The sequence below is a fragment of the Nicotiana tabacum genome, chromosome 18, assembly GCF_000715075.1.
Source record: "Nicotiana tabacum cultivar K326 chromosome 18, ASM71507v2, whole genome shotgun sequence".
NCBI lineage: Eukaryota > Viridiplantae > Streptophyta > Magnoliopsida > Solanales > Solanaceae > Nicotiana > Nicotiana tabacum.
In genome coordinates, this window is record NC_134097.1 from 120,305,368 (window position 1) to 120,333,089 (window position 27,722).

Genomic DNA, 27,722 nt, shown 5'->3' on the forward strand with positions numbered 1-27,722 from the left:
TCTGTTGCTTGATATGATCGATTTTGAGGTCATCCTGGGCATGGATTGGTTGTCTCCATATCGTGCCATCCTAGATTGCCATACCAAGACTGTTTCACTAGTGATGCCAGGGTTGTCGAGGTTAGAGTGGAAGGGTTCCACAGTTGATACACCTAGTCGGGTTATTTCTTTCCTGAAGGCTTGGCGTATGGTCGAGAAGGGGTGTTTGGCTTATCTAGATTATGTTCGAGATATCACCGTAGAGTCTCCGACGATTGATTCAGTTCCAGTGGTTCGAGAGTTTGCCAATGTTTTTCCTTCTGATCTTCCTGGCATGATCCCGGATCGTGATATTGATTTATGTATTGATTTGGCTCCAGGCACCCAGCCTATATCTATTCCACCGTACCGTATGGCTCCTAAGGAGTTGAAGGAGTTAAAGGAGCAGCTTGAGGAGTTGCTGGCGAAGGGGTTTGTTAGGCCCAGTGTATCGCCTTAGGGTGCACCAATGTTATTCGTGAAGAAGAAGGATGGGACTATGCGGATGTGCATTGATTACCGCCAGTTGAACAAAGTCACCATCAAAAACAAGTATCTGTTGCCTCGTATTGATGATTTGTTCGACCAGTAAGGTGTTCTCTAAGATAGACCTGAGGTCAGGGTATCATCAGCTGAAGATTCGGGACTTGGATGTTCCAAAGACTGCATTCCGGACTAGATAAGGCCATTATGAGTTTTTGGTGATGTCCTTTGTCTTGACTAACGCCCCAACAACATTTATGGATTTGATGAATAGGGTATTCAGGCCTTATATTGATTCATTTGTCATCGTCTTCATTGACGATATCTTGATATACTCACGTAGCCTGGGGGAGCACGAGCAGCATTTGAGGGTAGTGCTTCAGACCTTGCGAGAGCAGAAGCTATATGCTAAGTTCTCTAAGTGTGAGTTTTGGCTAGAGTCAGTGGCATTCTTGGGGCATATTATGTCTGGAGAGGGTATTTAGGTGGATCCCAAGAAGATTGAAGCAGTTCAGAGTTGGCCACGTCCTACCTCAGTGACCGAGATTAGGAGTTTCCTAGGGTTAGCAAGTTACTACCGATGATTCATGCAGGGCTTTTCATCTATTGCATCACCTTTGACTAGATTGACCCAGAAGGGTGTCCCTTTTCGTTGGTCCGATGATTGTGAAGAGAGCTTTCAGAAGCTCAAGACAGCCTTGCCTACAACACCAGTTCTTGTGTTGCCTTCCGGCTATACAGTATATTGTGACGCTTCACGCATTGGATTAGGATGCGTATTGATGCAGGAGGGGCGAGTTATTGCATATACTTCGCGTCAGCTGAAGGTTCATGAGAAGAATTATCCTGTGCACGATCTAGATTTGGTCGCGATTGTTCATTCCCTTAAGATATGGAGGCATTATCTGTATGGGGTATCATGTGAGGTCTATACCGATCATCACAGTTTGCAACATATATTCAAGCAGAGGGATCTTAATTTGAGGCAGCGCAGGCGGCTTGAGCTACTGAAGGATTATGACATCACCATTATTTATCACCCGGGCAAGGCGAATATGGTCGCGGATGCTTTGAGCAGAAAGACGGAGAGTATGGGTAGCTTGGCATTCATTCCAGCAGCGGATAGGCCACTAGCCTTGGACGTTCAATCCTTGGCTAACAAACTTGTGAGGTTGGACATTTCAGATCCTAGCCGAGTTCTTGCATGTGTGGTTACCCGGTCTTCATTATTGGGGCAGATCAAGGCCCGACAGTTCGATGATCCACACTTGGCGGTTCTCAGAGAGACGGTACTTCAGGAAGGTGCCAAGGAGGTTTCGACTGGCGAGGATGGTGTTTTGCGACTCCAGGGTCGTCTATGTGTTCCTAATATTAATGGTCTAAGGGAGAAGATTCTAGAGGAGGCCCACAGTTCGCGGTATTCCATTCATCTGGGTGCCACGAAGATGTATCGTGACTTGAGACAGCATTATTGGTGGCGGAGAATGAAGAAGGACATAGTGGAGTATGTAGCTAGATTTCTGAATTGCCAGCAGGTCAAGTATGAACACTAGAGGCCGAGTGGCCTACTTCAGTAGATGCCCATTCCAGAGTGGAAGTGGGAGCGCATCACCATGGATTTCGTAGTTGGGTTGCCGCGGACCTTACGAAAGTTTGATTCAGTATGGGTCATTGTGGATAGGTTGACCAAGTTAGCTCACTTCATTCCATTGGAGACTACTTATACAGCAGAGAGGTATGCTCAGATCTACATTCGGGAGATAATCCGATGGCACGGGGTGCCTATTTCCATCATATCAGATAGATCACTTCCCATTTCTGGAGAGCCATTTAGAGTGAGTTGGGGACCCGTGTAGAGCATATCACAACATTCCATCCCTAGACCGATGGGCAGTCGGAGCGGACAGTTCAGATTTTAGAGGATATGCTTAGAGCATATGTGATTGACTTTAGAGAGCAGTGGGATCAGTTCTTGCCTTTGGCGGAGTTTGCGTACAACAACTATTAGTCCAACATAGAGATGCCTTCATACGAGGCTTTATATGGTCGACGTTGTCGTTCTCCTATCAGGTGGTTTGAGCCTGGTGAAGCTAAGTTGTATGGTACGGACTTGGTACAGGATGCCTTGGATAAGGTGAAGTTGATTCAGTAGAGGCTTCGCACAGCTCAGTCCAGACAGAAGAGTTACGCAGATCAGAAGGCGTGTGATGTATCATTTATGGTTGGAGAGAAGGTTCTCTTAAAAATCTTGCCCATGAAGGGTATTATGAGGTTCGGGAAGAAGGGCAAATTGAGCCCAAGGTTCATTGGCCCTTTTAAGGTGTTGAGGAGAGTTGGGGAGGTTGCCTATGAGCTTGTTTTACCCCCCAGTTTATCGGGAGTTCATCCAGTTTTTCATGTATCGATGCTTCAGAAGTGTCACGCCGACCTATCCCATGTGTTGGACTTTAGTATTATTCGGTTGGATGAGAGTTTGGGTTATGAGGAGGAGCCAGTTGCCATTATTGATAAACAGGATCGCCAGTTGAGGTCCAAGAGGATTTCTGCGGTGAGAGTCCAGTGGAGGGACCAACCAGTCGAGAAGGCAACCTGGGAGTCCGAGGAGGACATGCGGAGCAGATATCCCCATTTATTCAGCGTTTCAGGTACGTTTCTATGTCCGTTTGAGGACGAACGTTTGCTTAAGAGGTGGAGAATGTAATGACCCGACCGGTCGTTTTGCCTTTTAGAACACAGTTCCCCTAAATAAAACTTCACGTGCTTGCTTTAGTTAACTTACGACTTGCGGGGGTGGTTGGTTCGGGAATTTGGAAGAGTTTTGAGTGAAATATGTCCATTTGATTTTGTAGGATTCTCTTAAAAGAGTAAGTTTGACTTTGGTTAACATTTTGAGAAAACGGACCTGGATTCGTGATTTGACGGTCCTGGAGGGCCTGTGGAAAAAAATGGGACCTGGGCGTATATCCGGAATCGAATTCTGAGGTCCCTAGCCCGAGTAATGATTTTTTTTAGGAAAATTGTTAATTTGAAGTTTTAAAGAATCAAGGAAACTAAGTAATTATTGATTTTCTAGGTATCAGGCTCGTATTTTGGTTCCGAAGCCCGGTATAGGTCCGAACTATCATTTAAGACTTGCCCGTAAAATTTGGTGTCAATCCGAGTAGTTTAAGGGCGTTTTGGGTCGTTAGAGGAAAACTAAGAACTTGAAGTTCATAAGTTTGATTCAATTGGTTTTAGGGGGTGAATCCTAGATTTAGCGTTGTTTCGAGTGTTCCGAGGGTTCAAGTAGGTCCGTCTCATCATTTTAGAGGTGTCGGTATGTTCGGGCGGGGCCCGGGATCCCCAAGCGTCAATCGTACGAGGCTCGAGTGAAGTGGAAAATTTAATAAAGGGTTGAAGGTTGCTGCTTCTGTCATAACCGCATCTGCGATTCTTGGACCGCAGGTGCGGCCCTTCCATCGCAGAAGCAGCCCAGGTGGCCAGGCCAGGAAACCGCAGATGCGTCCCTGAGACCGCAGATGCGGTCCCAGCCTTCCCTCCCCCCTTCGCAGATGCGGTCTAATTCTTGCAGATGCGGAAATCACTGAACCAGTGAGGTTCATTAAAGACGGGTTCTAAGTCATTTTTATGACATTTTCACTTTTCCTTTGGGCGATTTGGGAGCTTTTGAGAGAAGGTCTTCACTTAGCATTTTGAGGTAAGTTTATTCCACCCCTCCTTAGTTTAATACTTGCTTATTAGGTATATTAAACACTAGAAATTAGGTAAAGTCAAGGGATTAGAGCAAGACCTAGGGTTTTGCTAAAACTTAGATTTAACCACGAAATTTGTTATGAAATGAATTAGAAATCACATATTAATGATCCTTTGGTTGTAGAGAACAACTTCCTTCGGAAAATCTCAGAATTCGGGCATGTGGGCCCAAGGTCAAAATTTAGGAAAACTTGTGTTAATGGTTGGAAAATCGCTTAAATAGCTAGAATTCGATCTTGTGAGCCTATATTGATTAGTTCTTACTTCATTTAACTAGTTTGGGATTGTTCGGCTCCGAGTTGAGGGCTTGGACTCATTCTTGGTATTGGAGTGCACTTTGGAGCGAGGTGAGTCTCCTTTCTAACCTTGTAAGAGGGAATTTTCCCCGTAGGTATAATAATTGAATTAATTGCCATTATATGCGGGGCTACGTACGTACTAGGTGACGAGGGTCCATGCGTAGCTACTATCATGTTAAGTCCGGGTAGTCTAGGACCCATAAGCATGCTATACTTGGAATATTGTAATATTATTGACAATTTGAATTGCTCAAACCACATCGAATTTGCGAATGAATTTCTAAGAAGATTAAACTCCATTTTTCTTGAATTGTTAAAAGAGAATTGACTTTTCCTTGGATAACTGCTCCTTGATAAATTCATGATTGACTAATTGTTGTGTTTGTTTAAATTTGACCACTTCGCATGTACGATTCGCAAGCGGGGTAATAGATGCATCTATGGTTCGAGCCGTTCGACCCCTCGGCAGTGCACAATTTACTTTTATGTTGGATCGTGCTGTACGTCCCTCAGTATTGCTTGCGCATGTTTTACTTAGTATTTCTCTATGGACTGAACTTCATATATGCCTTGAAATGTAGATGGGTACCTAGGATATTATTTGGAAAAAAGAATTGCTAATCCTTGTCTTAAAATTTCAATAAACTGTGCTATCCATGATTATTACAAATTCCTTCCCATATTATTTAACCCTAGTGAGTATCAAGTCGACCTCTCGTCTCTACTTCTTTGAGATTAGACGGGATACTTACGGGGTACATATTGTTTATGTACTCATACTACACTTTTGTACTTAATTGTATAGGATCTGAGGCAGGTGTATCTGGCTATCAGTCTGGTGCGTATCCCGGGGCAGACTCGAGACTTCTACGGTGAGATGTTTCCCTCCCATGCCATTCAGCAGCCTGAAGAAATCTTTCTTATGTACAGTTTTGCTGTCTATTCTGTTTCGGACAGTAGGATTGTGTGGTTTTGTTGTGTACTCTACTAGTTGCCCACAGCTTGTGACACCAGGTCTTGACACACACATTAGTAGACTGTTCTTTTGGGTTATATAATTATTATTAAACATTGCTTATCATCACTTGATTTAAATTCCAAATTTAGAAACGTTGTAACCAAGTTGGGTAGATAAAATGAGAATCTACTAATACTTCCGCGTTGGCTTGCCTGACAACGGTGTTGGGCGCCATCACGACCCTTAGTGGATTTTGGGTCGTGACGTATATGTTGATGGATTTCTCTGGTTGTTGTTATTGGTATATGGTATTTGTGGAGGCCCTTGTTCCAAGGGAGATGCTGCCCAAATTTACTAAACGAGCTACTAGCTTAAGTTATAGACTTAGCCTTTGCTCAGCATTGATTTTGAATCTCCTTATACTATGATAGATTAAGTTGACTTGTTTGAAGAGTTACTTGGAAGGGATTAAGGACTCAATGGGTTTAAGGTATGTTAAGACACTTTATTCTTTCTTTTGGCATGATCTAAAATGAAATGAACATAAACGATACGCGAGTTCATAATAAATCTATTCCTAGCAACTAAGGTTGTTCATGTTGTTCTTTCCGTACAAAGTTATTCTAAGAAAGTATGTATGATCCTTGAGTCCTAGTGAAATTCATATTGATGGTATGATGTCCATAATGTTAATCGAAGGTGCAACGACCTTACATCACTCCAAAAGGTTGAGAACATGATTCCATGAGTCGAGCATGCATTATATATATGTATCTATTTTAATCTACCGAGTCACGCTATAGTCGGCCGGGTACGACACCTATTGTGCAACCACTGATCAGTTGGGTTTTACCGAGCTCCATGTGGCCGGGTACGATTCTACCGAGCCTTATGATGGTCGGGTACGTTTTTACCGAGTCCTCTTTGAGGCCGGTACGATATGATGATGATGATGCCCACGGAGGGGAATGTTTTTAAAAAGTTTATGTATATATATGTATTATGCATTTCATATCAGTAGCCCCCAGAGGCACTCAGATGTTACAGGTTGTATCTCCTGTATCTCTCTTTACATTACTGTTCTTGTTTATGCTTTCCTGTCTTACATACTCGGTACTTTATTCGTACTGACATCCCTTTTGCCTAGGGACGCTGCGTTTCATTCCCGCAGGTCCCGATTGATAGGTTAACAGTCTTCCTAGTAGGCTATCAGCTCAGCGAAGATGTTGTGTACTCCACTTGCTCCGGAGTTGCATATTTGGTCAGTATGCTTTGGATATGTATTGATTGGTATAGCGGAGCCCTGTCCCGACCTTTATAATTTTATATACTCTTAGAGGCTTGTAGACAGATGTCAGGTGTGTAGGGACACTTGTATGGCCTTGTCGGCCTATATTTTGAGTTTACAAATGGTCATGTCGGCCTTATAGGCCCGTATGTCACATATATAAGTTTGTATGTCATGTTGGGTCTTCATATGTTGAGTATTCCCTTATGTTTTATTCTTTTTATCTCATGACGGGTTTTCTGGCTCATTTACTCATGATAGTATGATAAGAAAGATATGTTACGTTGGTACTCGGTTGAGCAAGGCACCGGGTGCTCGTACCGGCCCTTCGGTTTAGGTCGTGACACACGTACTCTCGCAACATTTCGTTCTCCCTCTGCTTGATCTTGAACACGTCAGATTTCCTTGTTGCTACTTTGAGGGCACCGACATGTGCCTTTATGAAGGAGTCTGCCAGCATGGCAAATGAGTCTAGGGAGTTGGGATCTAGGTTGTGATACCACATCATGGCCCCCTTCGAGAGTGTTTCCCGAATATCTTCAGTAAGACGGACTCGATCTCGTCATCCTTTATATTGTTGCCCTTCACTGCGCAAGTGTAGGCAGTAATGTGTTCATTGTTGTTTGAGGTCCCGTTGTACTTTGGGAGTTCTGGCATTGTGAACTTCTTGGGAATGGGTTTCGGGGCCGCTTCCTCGAGGAACGGCCTTTGTATGAACTTCTTCGAATCCACACCTTTCAAGACCGGGGGTGCGCCCGGAATTTGATCGACCCTAGAGTTGTAGATCTCGACCTTCTTATCGTTGGCTTCTATCATTTTCTCGCCTGATTCGATCCTTTTGGTGAGATCCTCGAGCATTTTTATGATGATGGGATCGGTCATCGACCCATTATTGCTTGATCTCTCCGGTATCTATTCAGTTGGGGGAGTTGTCCCCGGTGCTACTGTGCTAGGAGTTTTGTGGTGACTTCGCAACTGAGCAATAGCCAGCTGTTGTGTCTGCACATTTCAAAAATAACATGAAGGCTAACCTCACGCTCTTCCCTGGTCGGGGTTTTCTGAGCTTCTTGCGGATATCCCTGACGCACGCTCCTGTCGGTATGCAAGCTTATATCGACCCGTTGGGCGTCGCGTGAGACAGCGTCCACAGGGGTTGGTTCTAGCGCGTTCCCAGGGTTTTCTGGTGGCACACCCATACCTGGAACATCCACACCATTTTCTCCACGGTCCTCAAGACTGTTGTTTTCACCTCCATTTACCGAGTTAGACATTTTGACCTGAAACCGAAGATCTTGGACAAGTAAAAGCATGAAAGATAACTTGCATTGTATAGCTAAACCAACAAGAAAATAATCACTATTATTTTTAGCCCAACGGTGGGTGCCAAACTGTTTACCGTAAAATGGTAATAATAATTAAATTTGTTTATGAGACTCTAAAAATACGTGATCTATTTTTATGCTAGTTTGTTAAGCAGTTAATGCTATGTATATGAGACTTAGAAACGAAATGAGAGTTAAGGATGGGCAATAATCAAACTGTTAGGCCAATTATCGGGCCTCGAGGTCGATCCCGGAGCTTGACTACGAGCTACCGAAGGCAGTTGAAATATGACTATCAGTTATAATAAAATTAACGGAGGCTCTTTATTGCCAATGATAAGCAATAAATGATGAACAAATATGAAGATAATAAATGAAAGCAGTAATATCAAGAGAATATGTTAGAGAACAAATAGAATATTCTTGTATATTTCGCGTGGAGCAATGGGAGCAACATGGTTCTACAAAATGATAAGGATCCCCTTTATATAGGAGGGAAATCTCAACATAGTACAAAAAGCATTAATTACAAGATACGAAGATGTGACAACTAGATGGCACCCTGATTCGGGTCTTATAGTAGTGTATACAATGAAATCGGAGGGAATGATTTCTCGTCATTAAGGTGTTTCGGGAAGTCATCTCGAGATCTCGAGGCTGCGAGGTTGCGGTCGAGTTCTGTCCCTCGATGTCCATTTACGCTCGACCCAACGACGATGCCAAGGATGGGGAGTTCCCAAGGCGAGCAGATAGCACTAGCAGAGCCTGGTATCACGTCTAGCCATCCCGTCTCCATACCTTTAAAATTAATGCATTTTGTACTATGTTGGATTTCCCCTCCTATATAAAGGGGATCCTCACCACTTTGTAGAGGGCTGCTATTGCTCCAACTATTCTACATAAGATAAATAACAACTCTCTCTTTCTTTTCTCTCTAACATATTTTCCTGGTGCTATGGTTTATTATTTGTTCTTTATTTATTGCTTGTTATTGGCCATAAAGAGCCTCCTTTAATTATATTCTGATTGTTAGTCCCTTCCCGGTTATCCCCGATAGCTCGAGCCCGAGCCCAGGCATCAACTTCAAGGTCCCTTATCGATTAGTTTGAGGCCCGGACAACTAACTCCTCGGTTTGATCGTAACTCTGTTTTAGCTCGTATTTCACCTTTTATCTTCACATATCTAACATCACCTGCTTTAACAACTAGCATAAAAATAGATCACGTATTTTTAGAATCGCATCAACAAATTTAATTGTTATTACCATTTTCACGGTAAATAGTTTGGTGCCACCGTAGGGCTAAAAATAATAGTGATTATTTTCTTATTGGTTTCGTCACACAAAGCAAGTTATCTTTCACACTTTTTCTTGTCCAAGATCTTAGATTTCATGTCAAAATGTCTGGCTCAGTGAACAGAGTTGAGAACGATAACCTTGAAAACCACGGAGAAAATGGTGTAGTTGTTCCAATTATTGGTGTGCCACCACAGAACCCTGACAACGCGCCTGGACCGATTCCAGCGGACGCGGGTTTGCAAGACGTACAGCAGGTCGACGAAACCTCGCACACGTACAAGAGCATACAATATGGCGACCAACAAGAAGCCCAAAAGACCCCAGCTCGGGAAAAACAGGAAGTTAGTCTTCATATTATTTTTGAAATGTTGCAGGCACAACAGTTGGCTGTCGCTCAGTTGCAGAGCCATTCAAAGACTCCCAACACAGTAGCGCCGAAAATAGATCCCCACGCTGAACGAGTACCCAGAAGATCAAGCAACAACGGATCGATATCCGATTCTACCATCGTAAAAATGCTGGAGGACCTCACCAAAAGGATCGAGTCAGGAGAGAAAATAAAAGCAGCCAATGACAAGAAGGTCGAAACCTATAACTTCAGAGTCGACCAAATCTCGGGCGCACCCCCGGTCTTGAAGGGTGTAGATTCGAAGAAGTTCGTACAGCAGATGTTCTCAAAGGAAGCAGCTCCAAAACCCATTCCAAAGAAGTTCAGAACGCCAGAAATCCCAAAATATAACGGGACCTCAGATCCCAACGAACATGTCACTGCCTATACGTGCGCGGTGAAGGGCAACGACATAAAAGACGACGAGATCGAGTCCGTCTTGCTGAAGAAGTTCGGAGAAACGCTCTTGAAGGGGGCCATGATGTGGTATCATAACCTAGCTCCCAACTCCATAGATTCATTCGCCATGCTAGCAGACTCCTTCATAAAGGCACACGCCGGTGCCATCAAAGTAGCAACAAGGAAGTCCAACGTATTCAAGATTAAGCAGAGGGAGAATGAAAATATTCGAGAATTCGTATCAAAATGGAACGGATGGAACTACCCCCGATCTACGATTACTGGGCGGTGTAGGCCTTCACTCAAGGACTGAACGAACGAAGCTTAGTGGCCTCAAGGCAGATGAAAGAGAATTTGATCGAGTATCCCGCCATAACCTGGTCGGACGTCCACAACCGGTACCAGTCAAAGATCGGGTCGAGGATGACCATCTAGGAGCCCCCTCAGGCTCAGTATATCCGAGCAGACTCCTGGAAAAGGAGATGAAATCGAACAAAGAGAGGTATCAGCCGTACCCCGAAGATAGGAGGAATGTCCCGAGACGCAAACCACCTCGCAACGATTGATTGGTGAACCAAGGACAGAACCCTCGGGGACTCATCAGCCAAGGCGGATTCAACGGAGATACGGGGCCAACGGGGGAACCTCGCCTATCAGAATACAACTTCAACGTCGATGTATCGGGCATCGTGTTCGCCATTAGATAAATCAGGGATGCCAAATGGCACAGGCCTATACAGTTGGATCCTTCAAAAAGAAACTATAACTAGATATGAGAGTTTCACAACTTGCACGGGCATAGAACCGAGGATTGCCGGCAACTCCGGGAGAAAGTGGCCTGGCTACTCGATAACGGACACCTTCAGGAGTTCCTCAACGACCGAGCTAAGAACCATTCCCGAGAAAGAGAAACAACCAAAAAGAACAAAGCAGACGAATCCCAGCATGTCGTCCACATAATCTTTAAGACACGTCCTTGGCTGTATCCAAATAAAGGACCACATTGAGTCCGCCAAACAAATGCGGAAATCCAAGAGCACCATCGCCATTAAGGTATAATCATGTCCCCCTTTTTTCTATTTTCTACTTTACGATAACTTCTGCACAGTCCATCGACCAAAGTAGTCAAGATGCCAATCCAGCTCGAGGACCTTGAGGTTTCGAAGAGTCCGTTGCACTCTTTTCCTTCGACCGAGTTTTTATCCCAAAATGGGTTTTACCGGCAAGGTTTTTAATGAGGCAACATTCATGCGTTACCTAAGGAGGATCCGACAAGCATACAAGGTTTCTTTTGCAATCAACCCAGAATACTGGAGGGCACCCCCTTGAGAGGTCATCCACTCGGAAGAACCAGGGAACGACAAACAAGGTTCCAATAGGAAATGATGTACCGAGCCAAATGGTCAAATGAATCGTGTCCGCATAAGCCGGGCTTACGGCAATAAAACAACATGTACTTATGCCAAACAATCAAAGAATATCGTTCACTAAAGCATCTCATACTCCAAAGAAAATTCAGCATTCTCACAGCAAGGATTCCTCCACCGAGAATGCCCCGAAATATTCAGAGACTAGCGTCAATAACTCGGCGCCCGCATGGCCTCAGGGTCGAGACTCCAAACTCGTAAGCCCTCAATGAGGCAGCACAAAAATCACGAAACATCTCCAAAAAGGAAAATTATCTCGAACACTCGGAGACTGGCATCACAAACTCAGAAAGCGCATGACCCCAGGGTCGGAATCTCCAAAGTCATAAGCCCTCAATGAGGCAATTCCAAGCTCACAAGTATGCCCCCCGAGCCTAAGCAAACTCGATGAATCGGAGACTGTCGCCAATCACCATTCATTTAAAAAACTTGAGGCCATAAGACTTCGAGAAGGCTAACTCGGTCTAGTAAGACCTATTTAAGGCAGCAACGAAATCTGTAAGACCTCAAGCAAGGAATGAATCATACCTGTACCAAGTATCAACAAAACTGTAAGACCTCAAAAAGCATGAAAATTTTGTAAACCCTCGATGTAGACGCCTAAACTACTACACTCGGGGATCAAAAATGGCTCCGGCCAAACATAAATGACTACGGTCACATGGTTGTACCAACCAAATTAACGCGACTCAGGGACGCCCGACCGTCACTACAAAATCATAGGCCATTACTTCGAATCTACTTCGAAAAGAACTGGTTAAACATGCTACCCTCGACATGCGAAAGAGCTTCGACCATGTCAGCTCCAAATCATAAGGCTTTGAGATACTCAGCCTACGAGCTAAACCTTCCGAGGTGCTCTAACATTGCCACAAATGAATTGAAATCGAGGTTCTTCCCGAACCGACGATGGGTCAGGAAAAATCATTTTAAAAGTCTTTAACGAGAGGAAAACAAAACCTACATATGCCTAAGGGCAAAGCGTAAAAGCCATTATCACTAGCCTAATGAGCCTCAGGGCCACACACACTAAATAGTCACATTGACCAAAAGTGTAAGAGCCATTGTCGCCAGCCTAAAGTTGAAAGCTTGAGGGTCAAAATGAACTCGAGTCGCAACCCAATTTAGAGACCAGATCCAAAATAGCTAACTATCTATGCCTAAGGGAAAAACATAAGAGCCAGTGTTGCCAGCTTAATGAGCCTCAGGGCCACATATATAGAAGGTCTCTTCGACCAAAGGCGTAAGAGCCATTGTTGCCAGCTCGCACAAATACAAAACTTGAGGGTCGATTGAGCTCGAGTTGAAACCCGACTCGAAGACTGAACCCAAAATAGTTAAAATACATATGCCCGAGGGCAAAGCGTGAGAGCCGTTGTCGCTAGCCTAACGAGCCTCATGGACGTATCACGAATTTAAAAATTTCTACTAGCTCAAAGGTCGAATCGACCTGGTTGAATCTTGATAAATGGAAACACAGAAGACATAAATTGCGGGGTTCCACCCTTATACGTACATGTGATAAAATACAAGCTTCGCTTACAACATACTGTGAAAGCTATGTACACAAGAACAAGGCAGGAAATGAACGTCCCCCCTCGGTGACTACGGCCCGACGACCCCTTCCTCGCCATCTTCAGCATCAGACAGAAGGAACTTGGCATCATGCTCCCCCCTTTGGATTGCTAGATCTCTTCCGAGAGATCAAATCCCTTGGCATGGATCTCCTCAAGAACTTCCCTCCGGTATTTGCACCTCGCATACTACTTGCTACTGCTTGTACGATCAAAGGCTCTCTTCAGTTCAACTTTAGCAACGGTAGCACTATTCAAATAGGCCGCCACTTTCTGTCCCGCCCTAGTGTTGCTCATCACAGCCTCGGCTCAGACATTCACCACCTCGGTTTTCACCTTCGAAAACTCGGACGAAAGTCTTGCAATCATATTCGCCCATGCAGAATCATTCGCACGAACGGTCTGGATTTGTGCCTCAAGAGAAGAAACCATGGCTAGAGCGCTTTCTTTGGCCACAAAATGGGCTCTTACATGCACCTGTAGCTGGTTGAATTCGCATTTGGCTCGACCAACCTCGCCCCAGAGCTGTCCCAGGTCCTCCACCTTATTCTCCAACTGAATATTAAAACATCAAGCCGCCAAGATAAAAAAAAGGAGTGCAAGCCAGCATGGAATGCAGGGTACCTGTTTTTCTAGGCAGATCTCACGGCTCCGGCTCCAGTCCACCTCACGCCGCAGGGAAACTAGCTCGCTTCCTTTTTTCCGCACAAAGAAGCTTAAGGGATTTCTCCCTACCCAAAGCCTCCCGCAACGAGGCCTCATAACAAAGCAACTTGAATTTGCGCCTGTCGAAGGCCTACAAAAGAAAACTAAATGAAAAAAGAGAAGAGCGCGAGATCGGAACGATCTTACAAGAATCAAAAACTCACTATAAGGCCAAGCCGCTGAGCCTCGTCAAAGGCCAAGTCAATATCCGATGGCTTACTACCTTCAGAAGGTAGCCGATCGACCGAATCTCTTCTTCTTAACCGCTGAGAAGGAGTCGCCCCACTACAGGCTCCTCCGCACCCCGTAGCATTTTTTTGTTTGTCGTCGATCCTCGATCCCTAGGCCACCAATCTCTCCTCCTCCCCCAGAGGACACGACCTCATTTAGGAAAAATCTCCGATACCTATGGCAGTTGAGTTAATAAGCCGACAAGAAAAGCGCCATTTTTAGGAAACAAAATACCGGACACCTACCACGGTGATTCGCCTCCCATCTCCCATTGGACAGATCTCGCCACCAGCGCCTATCATAAATCAATCAAGCTGCTAGCTTACGAGACCACTCGACTAAATCGGGGACCTTGTTCGGTGACCGATGAGTTGTTACAAATACAGAATGGAAAGATATTATTACGAAGCCTACCTCCGGTCAAAATGATGATAATTCAGATGAGACACTTACGTGTGAAGTTCCATTTCTGAGGAAATGGCAAAAGGTCTCTAGAAATGACATCGGTCATTCGAATCCGAGCGAACCGATTCATCCATTCACGATCTTCGTCCTCTTCGCTACCGATGACATGAGCTCGGGTGGATCGACGCTGGAGAGCAATCAAACCCCTATAACGCAGTGGCTGATATAACCTCACAAGATGGTTGAGGGTAAACTCTATCCCGGCCTTATTGGCAAAGTATCTCATCGTATGTACTATTTTCCAATGGAAGGGGTGAGCCTACGCCAATGTAACCCAATATCTCTGACAGAAATCAAACACGACCCGATAGGGGGGACCCGATGCAAAAATATGCGTATATACGCTCAAAAACCCCTCAACATATATCGTGACGCTCTCCTTGGAAGAAGGTACTTGTAATACCACACCTTCTACCCATCCACAATCTTTTCTGATCATTTCGAGGTTTTCCTCTCCCACTAATGAGATGATCCTCAACACATGCTCCTGGTGACCCGAAACATTGGGAGGCCTCCCCCACGTGACGGTTCTCCTTGAGGCAGGGCACCTCGAGGCCCGCTCGCTGGGCATCGGCGGTGCGTCGCTATTGCCAACCGAATGCGGAGCACAGGAAGAACTCCCCTCTCCCCGGTAGTCGGACATCAACGTAGCAGTCATGGCTACGGTAGAATAGGAGGAGAAAGATGTGGATCTGAGCAAAAATTTTGAATTGAAGCAACAGAAAAACTAGCACAAAACGCCAGGCTCTGTGGAAGAGATAGTCTATCAAAGTAGCAGAATCACCATTAGAAAGGCAAGTGAATGAATATATAGGGGCAACGCAGCAACTGCCCGCCTACCCAAAAGGCCAATTAATTCTGGTCGTGTTAACATTACCCTCTCCTAGGGAAATGCACTAGCAGAATCGCCTTGGGGCCCCCCTTTACCAGGTCGAGCAAATGTTATAACCCAGCAGAATTCGAGAAACTGTAAGGCCTCGGGGGCTCCTCGGTATCGTCGGCACCGGCCCGTTAGAGGCTATCGATTTAACCCCAGGGCATGGCCCAATTTGAGGGTCCCGGTAGCTCCAAGAACGAATTTCAAAAGGCTAACGTCAAAGTCGAAAGTCTAAATCCATGAAAGCAAAGGAACAAAAAAGAAAAACTGAAAAAACTAAAAGAAGAAAAGTCCCTCTTTTTACATTGCCAAAAACGTATCCATAAGAAACATCCTTACAAGATCCATCCCATGGGGGGCAGCATACAAAAGGAAAAGGAGGGGGATATAAAACGACGTAGGGACTACTCTTCATCACCACTATCTTCGCCCTCATTTGGGACAATTAATAGCGTCAATTCTCTCTCCAATTCGTAGGCTTCCTCGAGATCAACTGACAGGTCAATGCCTCTGGCTCCGATCTCCTCCAGGGTCTCTCTTCTCGCCTCTTCCTTAGCATGATTAATAGCTCGAGCTAGCTTCTGCTCAACTGCTATCAATACGTCATGAGCTATTTTATACGTCGTGGCTGCGTTTTCCAGATAAGTGGCAGCATTTCTTTCAACCTTGGACTTGGCCGCGGCCAAGGCAACAATCTCCTTACGAGTATTCTCGAGAAGATCATGGGATGACGCCAACTCCTCAGTCGCTACTTCGCTTTGCTTCCTCAGCCCGAAGATCTCCGTGTTTAGTTGGCTAATCTGCGAACCATTATGCTATACATACAAAAAAAGGTAAGCCAATTTATGTCGGAATATGGGAGCAAAGATCGAGTATAAGCAACGCAAAATACCTGCGCAGCAAGGTCAGCCTTTTCCCGAAGTGCTCTGTCCAAAGCAGCTCAGTGCTCTCCTAATTCCTTCTTTCCCAGGACAGAGTGAGCCTCCGAATCCCCCATCATCGAGGTAAGTTTCTTACACTCCTTTTCATGGTAAGAAAGCTCCTCTCAGAGTCGAAGGAGGGCATGATCATACATATCCTTGCACTGCGGTATAGCAGAAAAGTTAGAAAGACGAAGAATGATGCCCAAGACTAAAAGAAATACATGAAGTATGGATATCACCTGCCGCATGAATCTCTCTGCCGCCTTGACGGCGTCGGTAACGTCAACACTAACACAATCGCTAACACCGTCAAAGATATTGGCAAGGGAGTCTCCCCCTTGGAGAGGAATCCCTACTTTGATGACGTTTGCTTCTCGAGCGTCCCTCAGTTCCCCTGACGAGACCTGAAAGCATGAGATGAAATCAATCATGTCGCCAATTTCTCCAAAAGGCGACCCCTGCTCCTAAAAAGCTCTAGGCCCTGACCCTTCAAGATCGATGGCAGCGGTCCCCCCAACAGAAACTGCGCCAAACCCTGTCATGCAATCCGAGGCCACATTAACACCCTCATCAAGGGTCTCTGGTTTACGGGACCGACCTGAGTCAGCCATCCCAGAATCAGCAGCCTCTGATTGAGGCACCTGTGAGGCTCCTACACTCGATCTCATCCTCCGTGCTAACTGGCATTCATCGTCATCCTCATCCTCGGTGCCGAGATTTGCCCCTTAAGTTGAAGCAGAGGTCCTAGCAGTGGTTTGATGCTCGAGTGATCGGGGTTTCTTTGCCGTAGGAAGGTCGACAACTGCCTTGCCTTTTCTCTCCTTGCCCTTGTCGGGCTCTAAAGCCTCCGTCCCACCACCAGGGGGTGACCTCATCTCCATATTTTTTCCCGGCCTGCACAAGCACGATAACCATAATTTGTCAGCATAAGGGGCGCAGGGAGAAATGGAGCAGTGCAAATCTAAGACATAGACAACAAAAAAGCTCTACCATGATTCTTGGCCACCCATCTCTCCTTGTCCAGGTCGGTCCAAGACCGAGCATGATACGTGAACGCTATGTATAACCATCTGATCCACCCCGGCAAGTCTGAAACTGCCTCGGGGTACCAAGCAGCGGCTGCGTGAAACGACAAAGAGGTCATCATTCCAGGGAAAGGGAAGAAAATTACAAAACATGGTTAAGGGAGAATCGCTTACGCTGTGTGTTCCATCTCTCCGAAAAAGGCATCATCCGGGCCGGAATAATGGCCGAGGTCCTTACCCGGATGAACCTGCTCATCCATCCTCGGTCCTTCCCCTCGTTGGTGCTCGAGAAAAATGACTTTTGGATCGATGATGGAGCCTGATCAAACCTCGGTAAAATCAAGGGATGTACAACCTGATCAAATGGTTGAGGGTAATAACCTCGACCGCAACCCCTTCGGTGAAATAACGTAGCATCAATACTATCCTCCAGACAACAGGATAGATCTGGACAAGCGTCACATGATATTTGTCACAAAAATCAAGGATAACCGGATCTATTTCTGGGGGAGAGGATTTAGAAGATTCAGAGGACTCAACAGGACCCAAGGTGAACGGGTGGGTATACACCTGAAGGAAGCCGGTCTTGTAGTCTGTTATATTTTCATCGGGGCCAAGAATTTCCACCTTCATTGCCTCGCCCCATCGGCAGTCTGTCTTCACTGTTTCGATGTTGGTCACGACACTAATGTATTGGGATACATGTTCACATCGGCCCAGTATGGATGAAGTGATATCGATGGTAAAAGCTTTTGACATATCAAGCTTGGAGGGAGTATACTGTTCCAAGGTGGGCACCACTTTGGCTTTCTCCTTAGACGACTGAGATGAAGATGCAGCTTCATTCCACCGAGGAACCGTTCTAAAAGTCCTGGCCATAGCAATGGTAAAATTTCCTCTCAGAAAGCAAGATGGAAGAGTGCAAAAGAAGATGGGTATGGACTCGTAAATTTGAAGATGCTACGAAGATGAGGATTATCAAACAGTCGATGTATTTATAGAAACTGCTTGGGCAGCGGAAAGGACGAGCCAATAGCAGTTCGTGGGTTCCTCGATAATTATATTTGACGGCAACCCTTGCACGGTTTTTTGGGACATGGCATTTAATGCTCTTATAGGTTGACGTCATGGCAATGGTGCCCTCGGAACGACGACTCAAAATCGTTTCCTATTACTTCATTCCAAGAAACATGGAGACTATCTGTATATAGTAAAATTGGAGGGACCGATTTCTCGTCATTAAGTGTTTCGGGAAGTCATATGGAGATCTCGAGGCTGCGAGGTTGTGATCGAGTTCTCTCCCTCGATATCCATTTACACTCGACCCAACGACGATGCCGAGCACGGGGAGTTCCCAAGGCGAGCAGATAGCACTGGCAGAGCCTGGTATCACGTCTAGCCGTCCCATCTCCATACCTTTACAATTAATGCATTTTGTATTATGTTGGATTTTTCCTCCTATATAAAGGGGATCCTCACCACTTTGTAGAGGGCTGTTGTTGCTCCAACTATTCTACATAAGATAAATAACAACTCTCCCTCTCTTTTCTCTCTAACATATTTTTCCGACGCTATTGTTTATTATTTGTTCTTCATTTATTGCTTGTTATTGGCCATAAAGAGCCTCCTTTAATTATATTCTGATTGTTAGTCCCTTCCCGGTTATCCCCGATAGCTCGAGCCCGAGCCCAGGCATCGACCTCGAGGTCCCTTATCGGTTAGTCCGAGGCCCGGACAACTAACTCCTCGGTTTGATTGTAACTCTGTTTTAGCTCGCATTTCACCTTTTATCTTCATATATCTAACATCAACTGCTTAACAACTATCATAAAAATAGATCATGTATTTTTAGAGTCCCATCAACAAATTTAATTGTTATTACTATTTTCACGGTAAACAAGTAGCCCACTAGGCCTTGTCAGTCCTAGCTGTGCGCCTAGGAAGCTTCCCATTTCTACCATTACCGAGGTCGTTGTTATCCTGAGTCTGAGTGTTGACGAACCTCGAGGTAGGAAACTCGACCACAACCTTGTAGCCTCGATGCTTCGAGATGATCTTCTGAAATGCCTTAATGATGAGAAATTGGACCCTCCGATTTCGCCGTACACAAACAAATCAATTTCAAGCTCAAGAACGAAGACCAAATTAAGTTCAAGTCCAAGCAATCAAGCTCAAGCTCAAGAACAAGATCATCATTCGTGACAACAACTACATATTCAAGATCAAGCTCAAAGGCCCTTGAATTTATTTATTATCGAAAAGTAGAATCAGAGGAATCATAGAGATTGTACACTCATATTATTTGAAATCAAATACTACGATTGTTGCGTATTTTCGGTCTTGATTTTATTTTCTCGACGCAAATTTATTGTCTACAGTAGGTATCAAGAAAATATGCCTCCAAAACAAGAAGCCAAAAAGTTAATGACATAAATAAAATAAAGAGTTCTCTCTTACAATGCACTTATACTTTATACGCACTGACTTAAAATTCCAAATCTATATATATATATACTATTATTTGATGGTAGTGGTGTGTGGAAGCTCAATTGTGTATTATAAATTTAAACTATTATCCGAAAGAAATTGGTTCACATCTACTTTATACGCACCGACTTAAAATTCCAAATCTAACCCCTTATACACGTATATCTAGAAGGAAAAGCGGATTTTTTGTGCATCTTCATGAAGATTGAGGTGCGTATTTAAGCTGTACTTTTAAATGGCGAAACTTATTTTATACAAACAAGCAATCCTCCAAAATAGTAAGAACTAATTCTATTTAAGTCAATATTTTGGAGTTACAAGGAATTTGATCTAACATACTTAAAATGACTTACATTCATATAAGAACGGACCGAAATAGACCAAATAGACAAGGTTAGAGATATTATATATTTTACCGAAAAATTATAAAAATATTAAAGTACCATACACAAATTCGAAGAATATATTATATTGCAATAATTAAATAAAAACTCTTAATACTATTCATAATCTTTTATAGTAGTTAAAGCAAAGATTTGAGGTGGTGAAACATTGATAAAAATATACAAACATTAATGTAAATATCTAATGCTGACAGTTCAATTGCCAAGAATTCACAATCTCATCCTCATTACAAATTCGAATACTATTAGACTATATTTCAAAGTATAAATTATGTGGGTGATCCATATTTTTGTATTTTATGTGAGGCTAATCAAACAATAATATTTCTCCTCTTTTTCTTGTTCTTAATAAGCTAATCTTTTTATTTTATTTTATGTTTTTTCTTACAGTAGTTTTTAAGCTTTGCTCCAGACTCGTTACAAATACAAAATACCAGACTCACTCTGCGGATCTCGCAGATCTGAGTAAAGACACCAAACTTTCTCCCTCCTTAAAACCACCCACCCTCCGATCACCATTTCTCCCGACTCCCCTTTTCTCACCTTACCCTCAAACACCCACAAATTCCTCATTACCAAATTCTCTTCAAAAGATTCACTTCGATTCAACCATTTCTGCATTTCTATCCGGTAAGTCATTTTTTTCTCATCCTAGATTTGTTTCTCTGTTTTATTTTACGGAATTTGATTGTTAGGGCTATTTGTCTTGTTGAATTATGCCGCCGAACTGCACTGTTTAGTTTACAATTCGGAGTCGGTAGATTCGGAAGTAGTATACTAGTAGTATTATGTTTGCACATTTATTTATATATATGTTTTTATTTAAAATGTATACATGATCCGAGTTGAAAGCAGCTCAGAACCAAACTTGTTGGGAAGGGTTAGATCCGCCTATGCTGAGCTGAGCATTAATGATTTTGATTAATTTTTGGATTAAAAGTGTTGGGTGATTCACTTGTATCATTTAGCTTGATGCCCGATGCATAGAGCTCGCTGTATGCCGGATTCAAATAGCCTTACTCCATCTAATTTGGAATTGCGCATTGTTGATTGATTGATTGATTGGTTGATGACATTTTCCATGCGTTTCCGCCCCTGCAGTGTGATTTGAGTATTGATGTGACTTGTGGAAGAGTAAAATCTGGTACTAGGCTGTGGTGATCTAATACCGCTGACCTCCTCATTCTGCTGGTAGCATTTATTATAAATCTAACAAACTTTGTTAAAAGTTTAATTTTTAATGACGGTGGTGTCTGAGCCAGCTTCCCTGCACCTCGACTAGTCCACCGGGTGCCTGCTACCTCCCACTAGCAAAGGGATCGTGTAATTCTGTCCACCAAGGCTTAGGTAGTATTTTTTTTGCCTTTGCTGAGATTTGAACCTGAGGCATCATGGTTTTCCTCCCACTTCATTGACACAGGACGACACCCCATGGGAAAAAATTGACTTTTCTGAATGGCTTTGCTCTTTTATAATCAAAGAATCATTGCTGAGTAGTTCTTTATATTGAACTGCCTTAGAGTAATTTAAATGTTTCGACTAAACTAAAGTTGGACTCTTTTCTGACCTTTGCAACTTTATTCTCTCTTATCAAAAGTTATAATATGTTATCTTGAAGCTTATGGGAAACTTTAAGTTTCAGGTAAGCAACTAGAATAAAATGGAGAAGTCCTGTTCTTTGCTGATACACTTTGATAAGGGGACACCAGCTCTTGTCAATGAGATCAAGGAAGCCCTCGAAGGGAATGATGTTCCTGCCAAGGTTGATGCTATGAAGAAGGCCGTCATGCTTTTGTTGAATGGTGAAACACTACCCCAGCTATTTATTACTATTATTAGATATGTCTTGCCCTCTGAGGATCACACGATACACAAGCTGCTGCTTCTGTATCTGGAGACTATTGAGAAGACCGATTCTAAGGGGAGCATGCTGCCTGAAATGGTCCTAATTTGTCAGAACTTGAGGAATAACTTGCAGTATCCAAATGAGTACATTCGTGGAGTTACTTTGAGATTCCTTTGTCGCCTGAATGAGGTTGATATAATTGAACCTTTGTTTCCATCTATTATGAGCAACTTGGAGCACCGGCATCCGTATGTGCGGAGAAATGCAATTCTTGCTGTCATGGCTGTTTACAAGCTTCCACAGGGTGAGCAGCTCCTGGCAGATGCACCAGAGAAGATTGAGAACGTCCTTACCACGGAGCAGGATCCATCAGCTAAAAGGAACGCATTTCTGATGCTTTTCCAATGTGCTCAGGAACGTGCTGTCAATTATCTCTTGACCCATGTTGATAGAGTATCTGATTGGGTTGAGTTACTCCAGATGGTTGTCTTGGATTTGGTCCGAAAAGTTTGCAGGACAAACAAAGGGGAGAAAGGGAAGTACATCAAGATAATTATATCACTACTTATTGTCCCTTCTGCTGCTGTTGTGTATGAATGTGCTGGGACTCTAGTTTCTTTGTCTTCTGCCCCAACTGCTATAAGAGCTGCAGCTAATACCTATTGTCAACTTCTACAATCTCAGAGTGACAACAATGTGAAGCTTATTGTGCTTGATAGACTGAATGAATTGAAATCTTCTCATAGGGAGATCATGGTTGATATGATTATGGATGTCCTCAGAGCGCTTTCAAGTCCGAACCTTGACATCAGGAGAAAAACACTTGACATTGTTCTTGAGTTGATCACCCCCCGTAATAACAATGAGGTTGTTCTCACGTTGAAGAAAGAAGTTATGAAAACCCAGAGTGGTGAACTTGAGAAGAATGGTGAGTACCGTCAAATGCTTATCCAAGCCATTCATTCCTGTGCTGTTAAGTTTCCGGAAGTCGCAAGTACAGTTGTCCATCTGTTGATGGATTTCTTGGGTTATAACAATGTTGCTTCTGCAATTGATGTGGTTGTTTTTGTCCGTGAGATTATTGAAACAAACCCAAAATCAAGGGTTTCCATTGTGACAAGGCTACTGGATACTTTCTACCAAATTCGAGCTGCACTTGTTTGTTCATGTGCCCTTTGGATCATTGGAGAGTATTGTCTATTTCTTTCTGAAGTTGAGAGTGGCATTGCAACTATCAAGCAGTGCCTTGGTGATCTACCATTTTATTCAGTTTCTGAGGAAGGTGAAGCTAATGATTCTTCGAAAAAGTCTCAGCAAATAAACTCCACTACTGTTTCATCTAGAAGACCTGCTGTCCTTGCTGATGGGACATATGCTACTCAAAGTGCTGCCTCTGAAACTGTTTTTTCTTCAAGGATCTTTGACCACTGGAAATCTGAGATCTCTTCTGCTAACTGGTGATTTCTTCCTTGGGGCAGTTGTTGCTTGCACCGTGACTAAGCTCGTTTTGAGATTGGAAGAAGTTCAGCCATCTAAAGTTGAAGTGAACAAAGCAACAACTAATACATTACTGATCATGGTCTCAATGATACAGCTAGGGCAATCTTCAGTTCTTCCACACCCAATTGATAACGATTCCTATGATAGGATAATTCTGTGCATAAGATTGCTCTGTAACACTGGGAATGAGGTCAGGAAGATCTGGTTGAACTCTTGCCACGAGAGTTTTGTTACAATGCTGTCTGATAAGCAGCTGCGAGAGACAGAAGAGATAAATGCAAAGGCTCAAATTTCTCACTCTCAGCCAGATGACCTCATTGATTTCTACCATTTGAAGAGTAGGAGGGTAAGAATCTTCTATTTGAACATTATATGTTTGATTAACAAGGAGGTTCCGGTAGCTCTTTTCTCATACTTCAGTTAATATATTTGTGAGAACTATCTTAACTGACCACTAAATCGTATTATGAGGGTTTTATCTGTAATCCCTACGGTGTATTCGTTATGCTTTGTAGACCTTGCGTGGATGTAGGTTTCTTTGCTATTTTATCTCACTTTTCCACCTTCCTGTCACAACCTTCTAAGAAAGGTGCTTTAAGTGTTATTTCACCATCCAAAGACAGACTTAGCTTATTTCCAGCTTTTCCAGAGCTTTCAAATTTTGCCTCTTGTTTCTTGGACTACTGTTTCAATCACATTAAGAAAATCATGCATATCACATTGCATAAGTTTCTTTAAGCATCAAGTCTCAAAAGTTTAATTGAATATGAATACCAGCTGCGACTTCAATTTTAGAGTGCAGGTCACTCAAAAACTAAAACAGCTCCTTTTTTTTGATTTTTTTTTTGGGGGGGTGGGGTTGGGGGGTGATGATGTACCAACAGCTCAAATGTTTGCATTTGAATTGTTTCTTTTTCTTTCTTTAATATATGTATCTTGAGTCGTTTCTACATAATGGCAGAGCTCATCTAGTTAAAGGTGGTGTTTCGTTTTTTGGTGCTTCAATGCAGTTGAAATTTGTTCCTCCATGTCATAAATACATTTCTGTTTGCCAGGGCATGAGCCAGCTGGAGTTGGAAGATGCAGTCCACGATGATTTGAAACGTGCCACTGGAGAATTTGTCAAGGATGAGAATGATGCTAATAGACTAAATCGGGTTCTGCAACTCACGGGATTTAGTGATCCTGTTTATGCTGATGCATACGTGACAGTTCATCATTATGATATTGTCCTGGATGTGACAGTTATTAATAGAACTAAAGAGACCCTCCAGAATTTATGTTTGGAATTGGCAACAATGGGTGATCTCAAACTTGTTGAGCGTCCACAGAATTATACTCTTGCTCCTGAGTCAAGCAAACAGATAAAAGCAAACATCAAGGTGTCTTCAACTGAGACGGGCGTAATTTTTGGGAACATTGTTTATGAGAGTTCTAATGTGCTTGAGCGGACAGTGGTTGTGCTAAACGATATCCATATTGACATCATGGATTACATCTCTCCTGCAGTGTGCAGTGATGCTGCTTTTAGAACCATGTGGGCAGAATTTGAGTGGGAAAACAAGGTAAGATGCTGTTCCTTGCTATTTTACCATCATTGAATTGTTCTTTCCTGGTATTCAACTCATTTTTTGTTGGAGAAATGAAAATTAATATTTGGTATAGTCGTTCTTTGTTGTTTTTGATGATTTACAATCTTATGGTTTGGTTTATGTGGGATCAAAATTTAGGTTATGCATGGGTTTACTAAATACTTCTATAGATTATTAATGGCTTGAAAGTGATCTAGTTCTCAAGCTAATTTTGTAAATGTTGATCTCTTTGTGGAGTTTATTGATTAAAATCAATGCACTGTTTAGTCTCTAAACTTTGAAATAATCTCTTGTTTGTCTTACCATCAACGTTGCGGAGCAATGTCCGCATGAATTGAGAATGAGCCACTAACTGTCTGCATTGCAGGTTGCTGTCAACACTGTCATTCAGGAGGAAAAAGAATTCCTTGACCATATAATCAAATCAACCAACATGAAATGCCTTACTGCACTGTAAGTTATCTGCTTGCCGCCTCTAAATATGGACGGTTGGTGCTTGATTTTTATGTCTGTGTTTTCTAATTTTTGATTTTGTCATGATTGATACCCATACCATCTAATTCTAGATTATTGCATTTCCCATTTTTCATAGTCCAAAGTCGTGATACAGAGAACTTGTTTTGGAGACAATTAGTAAAAGAAAAGGTAAGGTATTATCTATCGTAACAAGACCTGTAGCCCTAGGATTATTCTGCTGTATAAACTTAGAACTTCATTATTGATGAGAGACGTGTTGTGTTTAACTAAGTGTTTATTATTTTCCATTACGGATACGAAGAATGTGTGCACATAAAAACAAGTGTCTGGGTTTCATTTTCTTTTTAAGTCTACTTGTGTGAAAATCTGGAAGTACTTAAATGACTCTTCATGTCTATCATGGTTTTTGCATATGGCTGGGATTAGACTTGTTTAGGAGTACTCTTCTAGCCTCCTTTAGGATATTAGGACCATTGGTTTCATATTTGCTAAAACAGTTACTGTTAAAACCTCGGAGCTTTCCAAATGATAGGTAGTCTCAGAAGTCGTGAGAACAGAGTATCAGGGGGGATCTGTCTATTCCAATTACAGGTTTTACATTGCGCACCAAGAAAAGTTTTGGTATTGGTATATTCAGAAATTGTGAAAGAATCTTGAGTTGGATGATAGCACATGTTACTTTATCAAGGGAAAAGTGGTAAACTTGACCAGATTGGGATCATACTAGTTATGCATCTAGGGGAAATAGGTAGTTTGTTGTTATTGGAGTTTAGCTTCTTCTTTGTACCGTTGTTTTCTTTCTCTGTTGGATGTAATTTAACCACTTAAAATGAGTTTGTTAAATTAATGGCTTCAAACTCCACATTGGCCTTCGGGTTCATTTTTTTCTCTTACTCATGTGGTTATACTGAGTAATGTCATTTTTTCTTGTGATGCATGGCTTTATTGACACTATATCTCCGGATGTGCTTTCATGCAAAATTTCAGGTCTGCTTTGGAAGGGCAATGCGGGTTCCTTGCTGCTAACTTGTATGCAAGGAGTGTGTTTGGTGAGGATGCTTTGGTGAATGTAAGCATTGAGAAACAAGCAGATGCTAAGCTGAGTGGTTATATTAGGATAAGGAGCAAAACGCAAGGAATTGCACTTAGCTTGGGGGACAAGATAACACTCAAGGCAGTTGATCAGGTCAACCGGAATTTAGTATGACCTGGATATGCCGGTATCTTATATTCCCCATCTTTAAAGAGATTTTACAACGTTATTTGGTTTTACCTTATGTTTTCCCGTGATGGTTAAATTAGGTGGCCCTTTTTATGTAGTTTTTGTTCAGAAACTAATTCTATGGGTACCTATTATGTGGCATGGCTTTAGCAAGGCATAAAGACTGAAGTAGAAATGAATTGTCTATTATATTTGTCATAGAAGAAAAATATCGAACTGTTGTTTGAAAAAGCTGATATAAAGGTAAAAATATTCCATTACCGTTAAATATCCAACGAATGGGTAAAAATACATAAGTTGTCACCTGTTCTATGGTCCAAATCCCTCTTACACACTTTCTGTGGACGATAATAATATTACACACGCAACCTTTTTAAAGTGTATCTAGTACACACCACATTTGACAGATGGCGCGCGCGTATTTTACACGTAAAAGAGGCGGGTGAATGTAAAACTTTTGGGTCTTAATCATTACTTAAATGCCATATGTCTAGCCTTTTTTACTTTTAAACTTTTTTTGAGTCAATTTTTCTTTTTCTATTTTTAACTATTTATCTCCAGATAATTTGGTCCATTTTCCACACCCTACCACCCCACACGTTTTCCTCTTCCCATGGCCACCCACTTTATCTTCTCCATAGATTAAACTCTAAAACACAACAATAATTGTAGAGCTAGATCCAAGTTCTAAATTATTAGTCATCTCCTCCAAGATTTAACCCTTTCAGATCTGCTAATGAAATCAATGACTAGTTTCTCTA

The 27,722-nt window shown here is 42.8% G+C and overlaps 1 protein-coding gene across 1 annotated transcript; it reads left to right on the plus strand.

The window, feature by feature from the left end:
• The first annotated feature begins 20,710 nt into the window (after window positions 1–20,710).
• Window positions 20,711–27,192, plus strand: LOC107763805 (coatomer subunit beta-1). Its single transcript, XM_075237198.1, is given in 6 exon segments — window positions 20,711–20,954; window positions 21,967–23,579; window positions 23,581–24,016; window positions 24,726–25,235; window positions 25,630–25,715; window positions 26,727–27,192. Coding segments are annotated over 5 exon segments (2,847 nt in total). The 5' UTR covers window positions 20,711–20,954; window positions 21,967–21,984; the 3' UTR covers window positions 26,947–27,192.
• The last annotated feature ends 530 nt before the right edge of the window (window positions 27,193–27,722 follow it).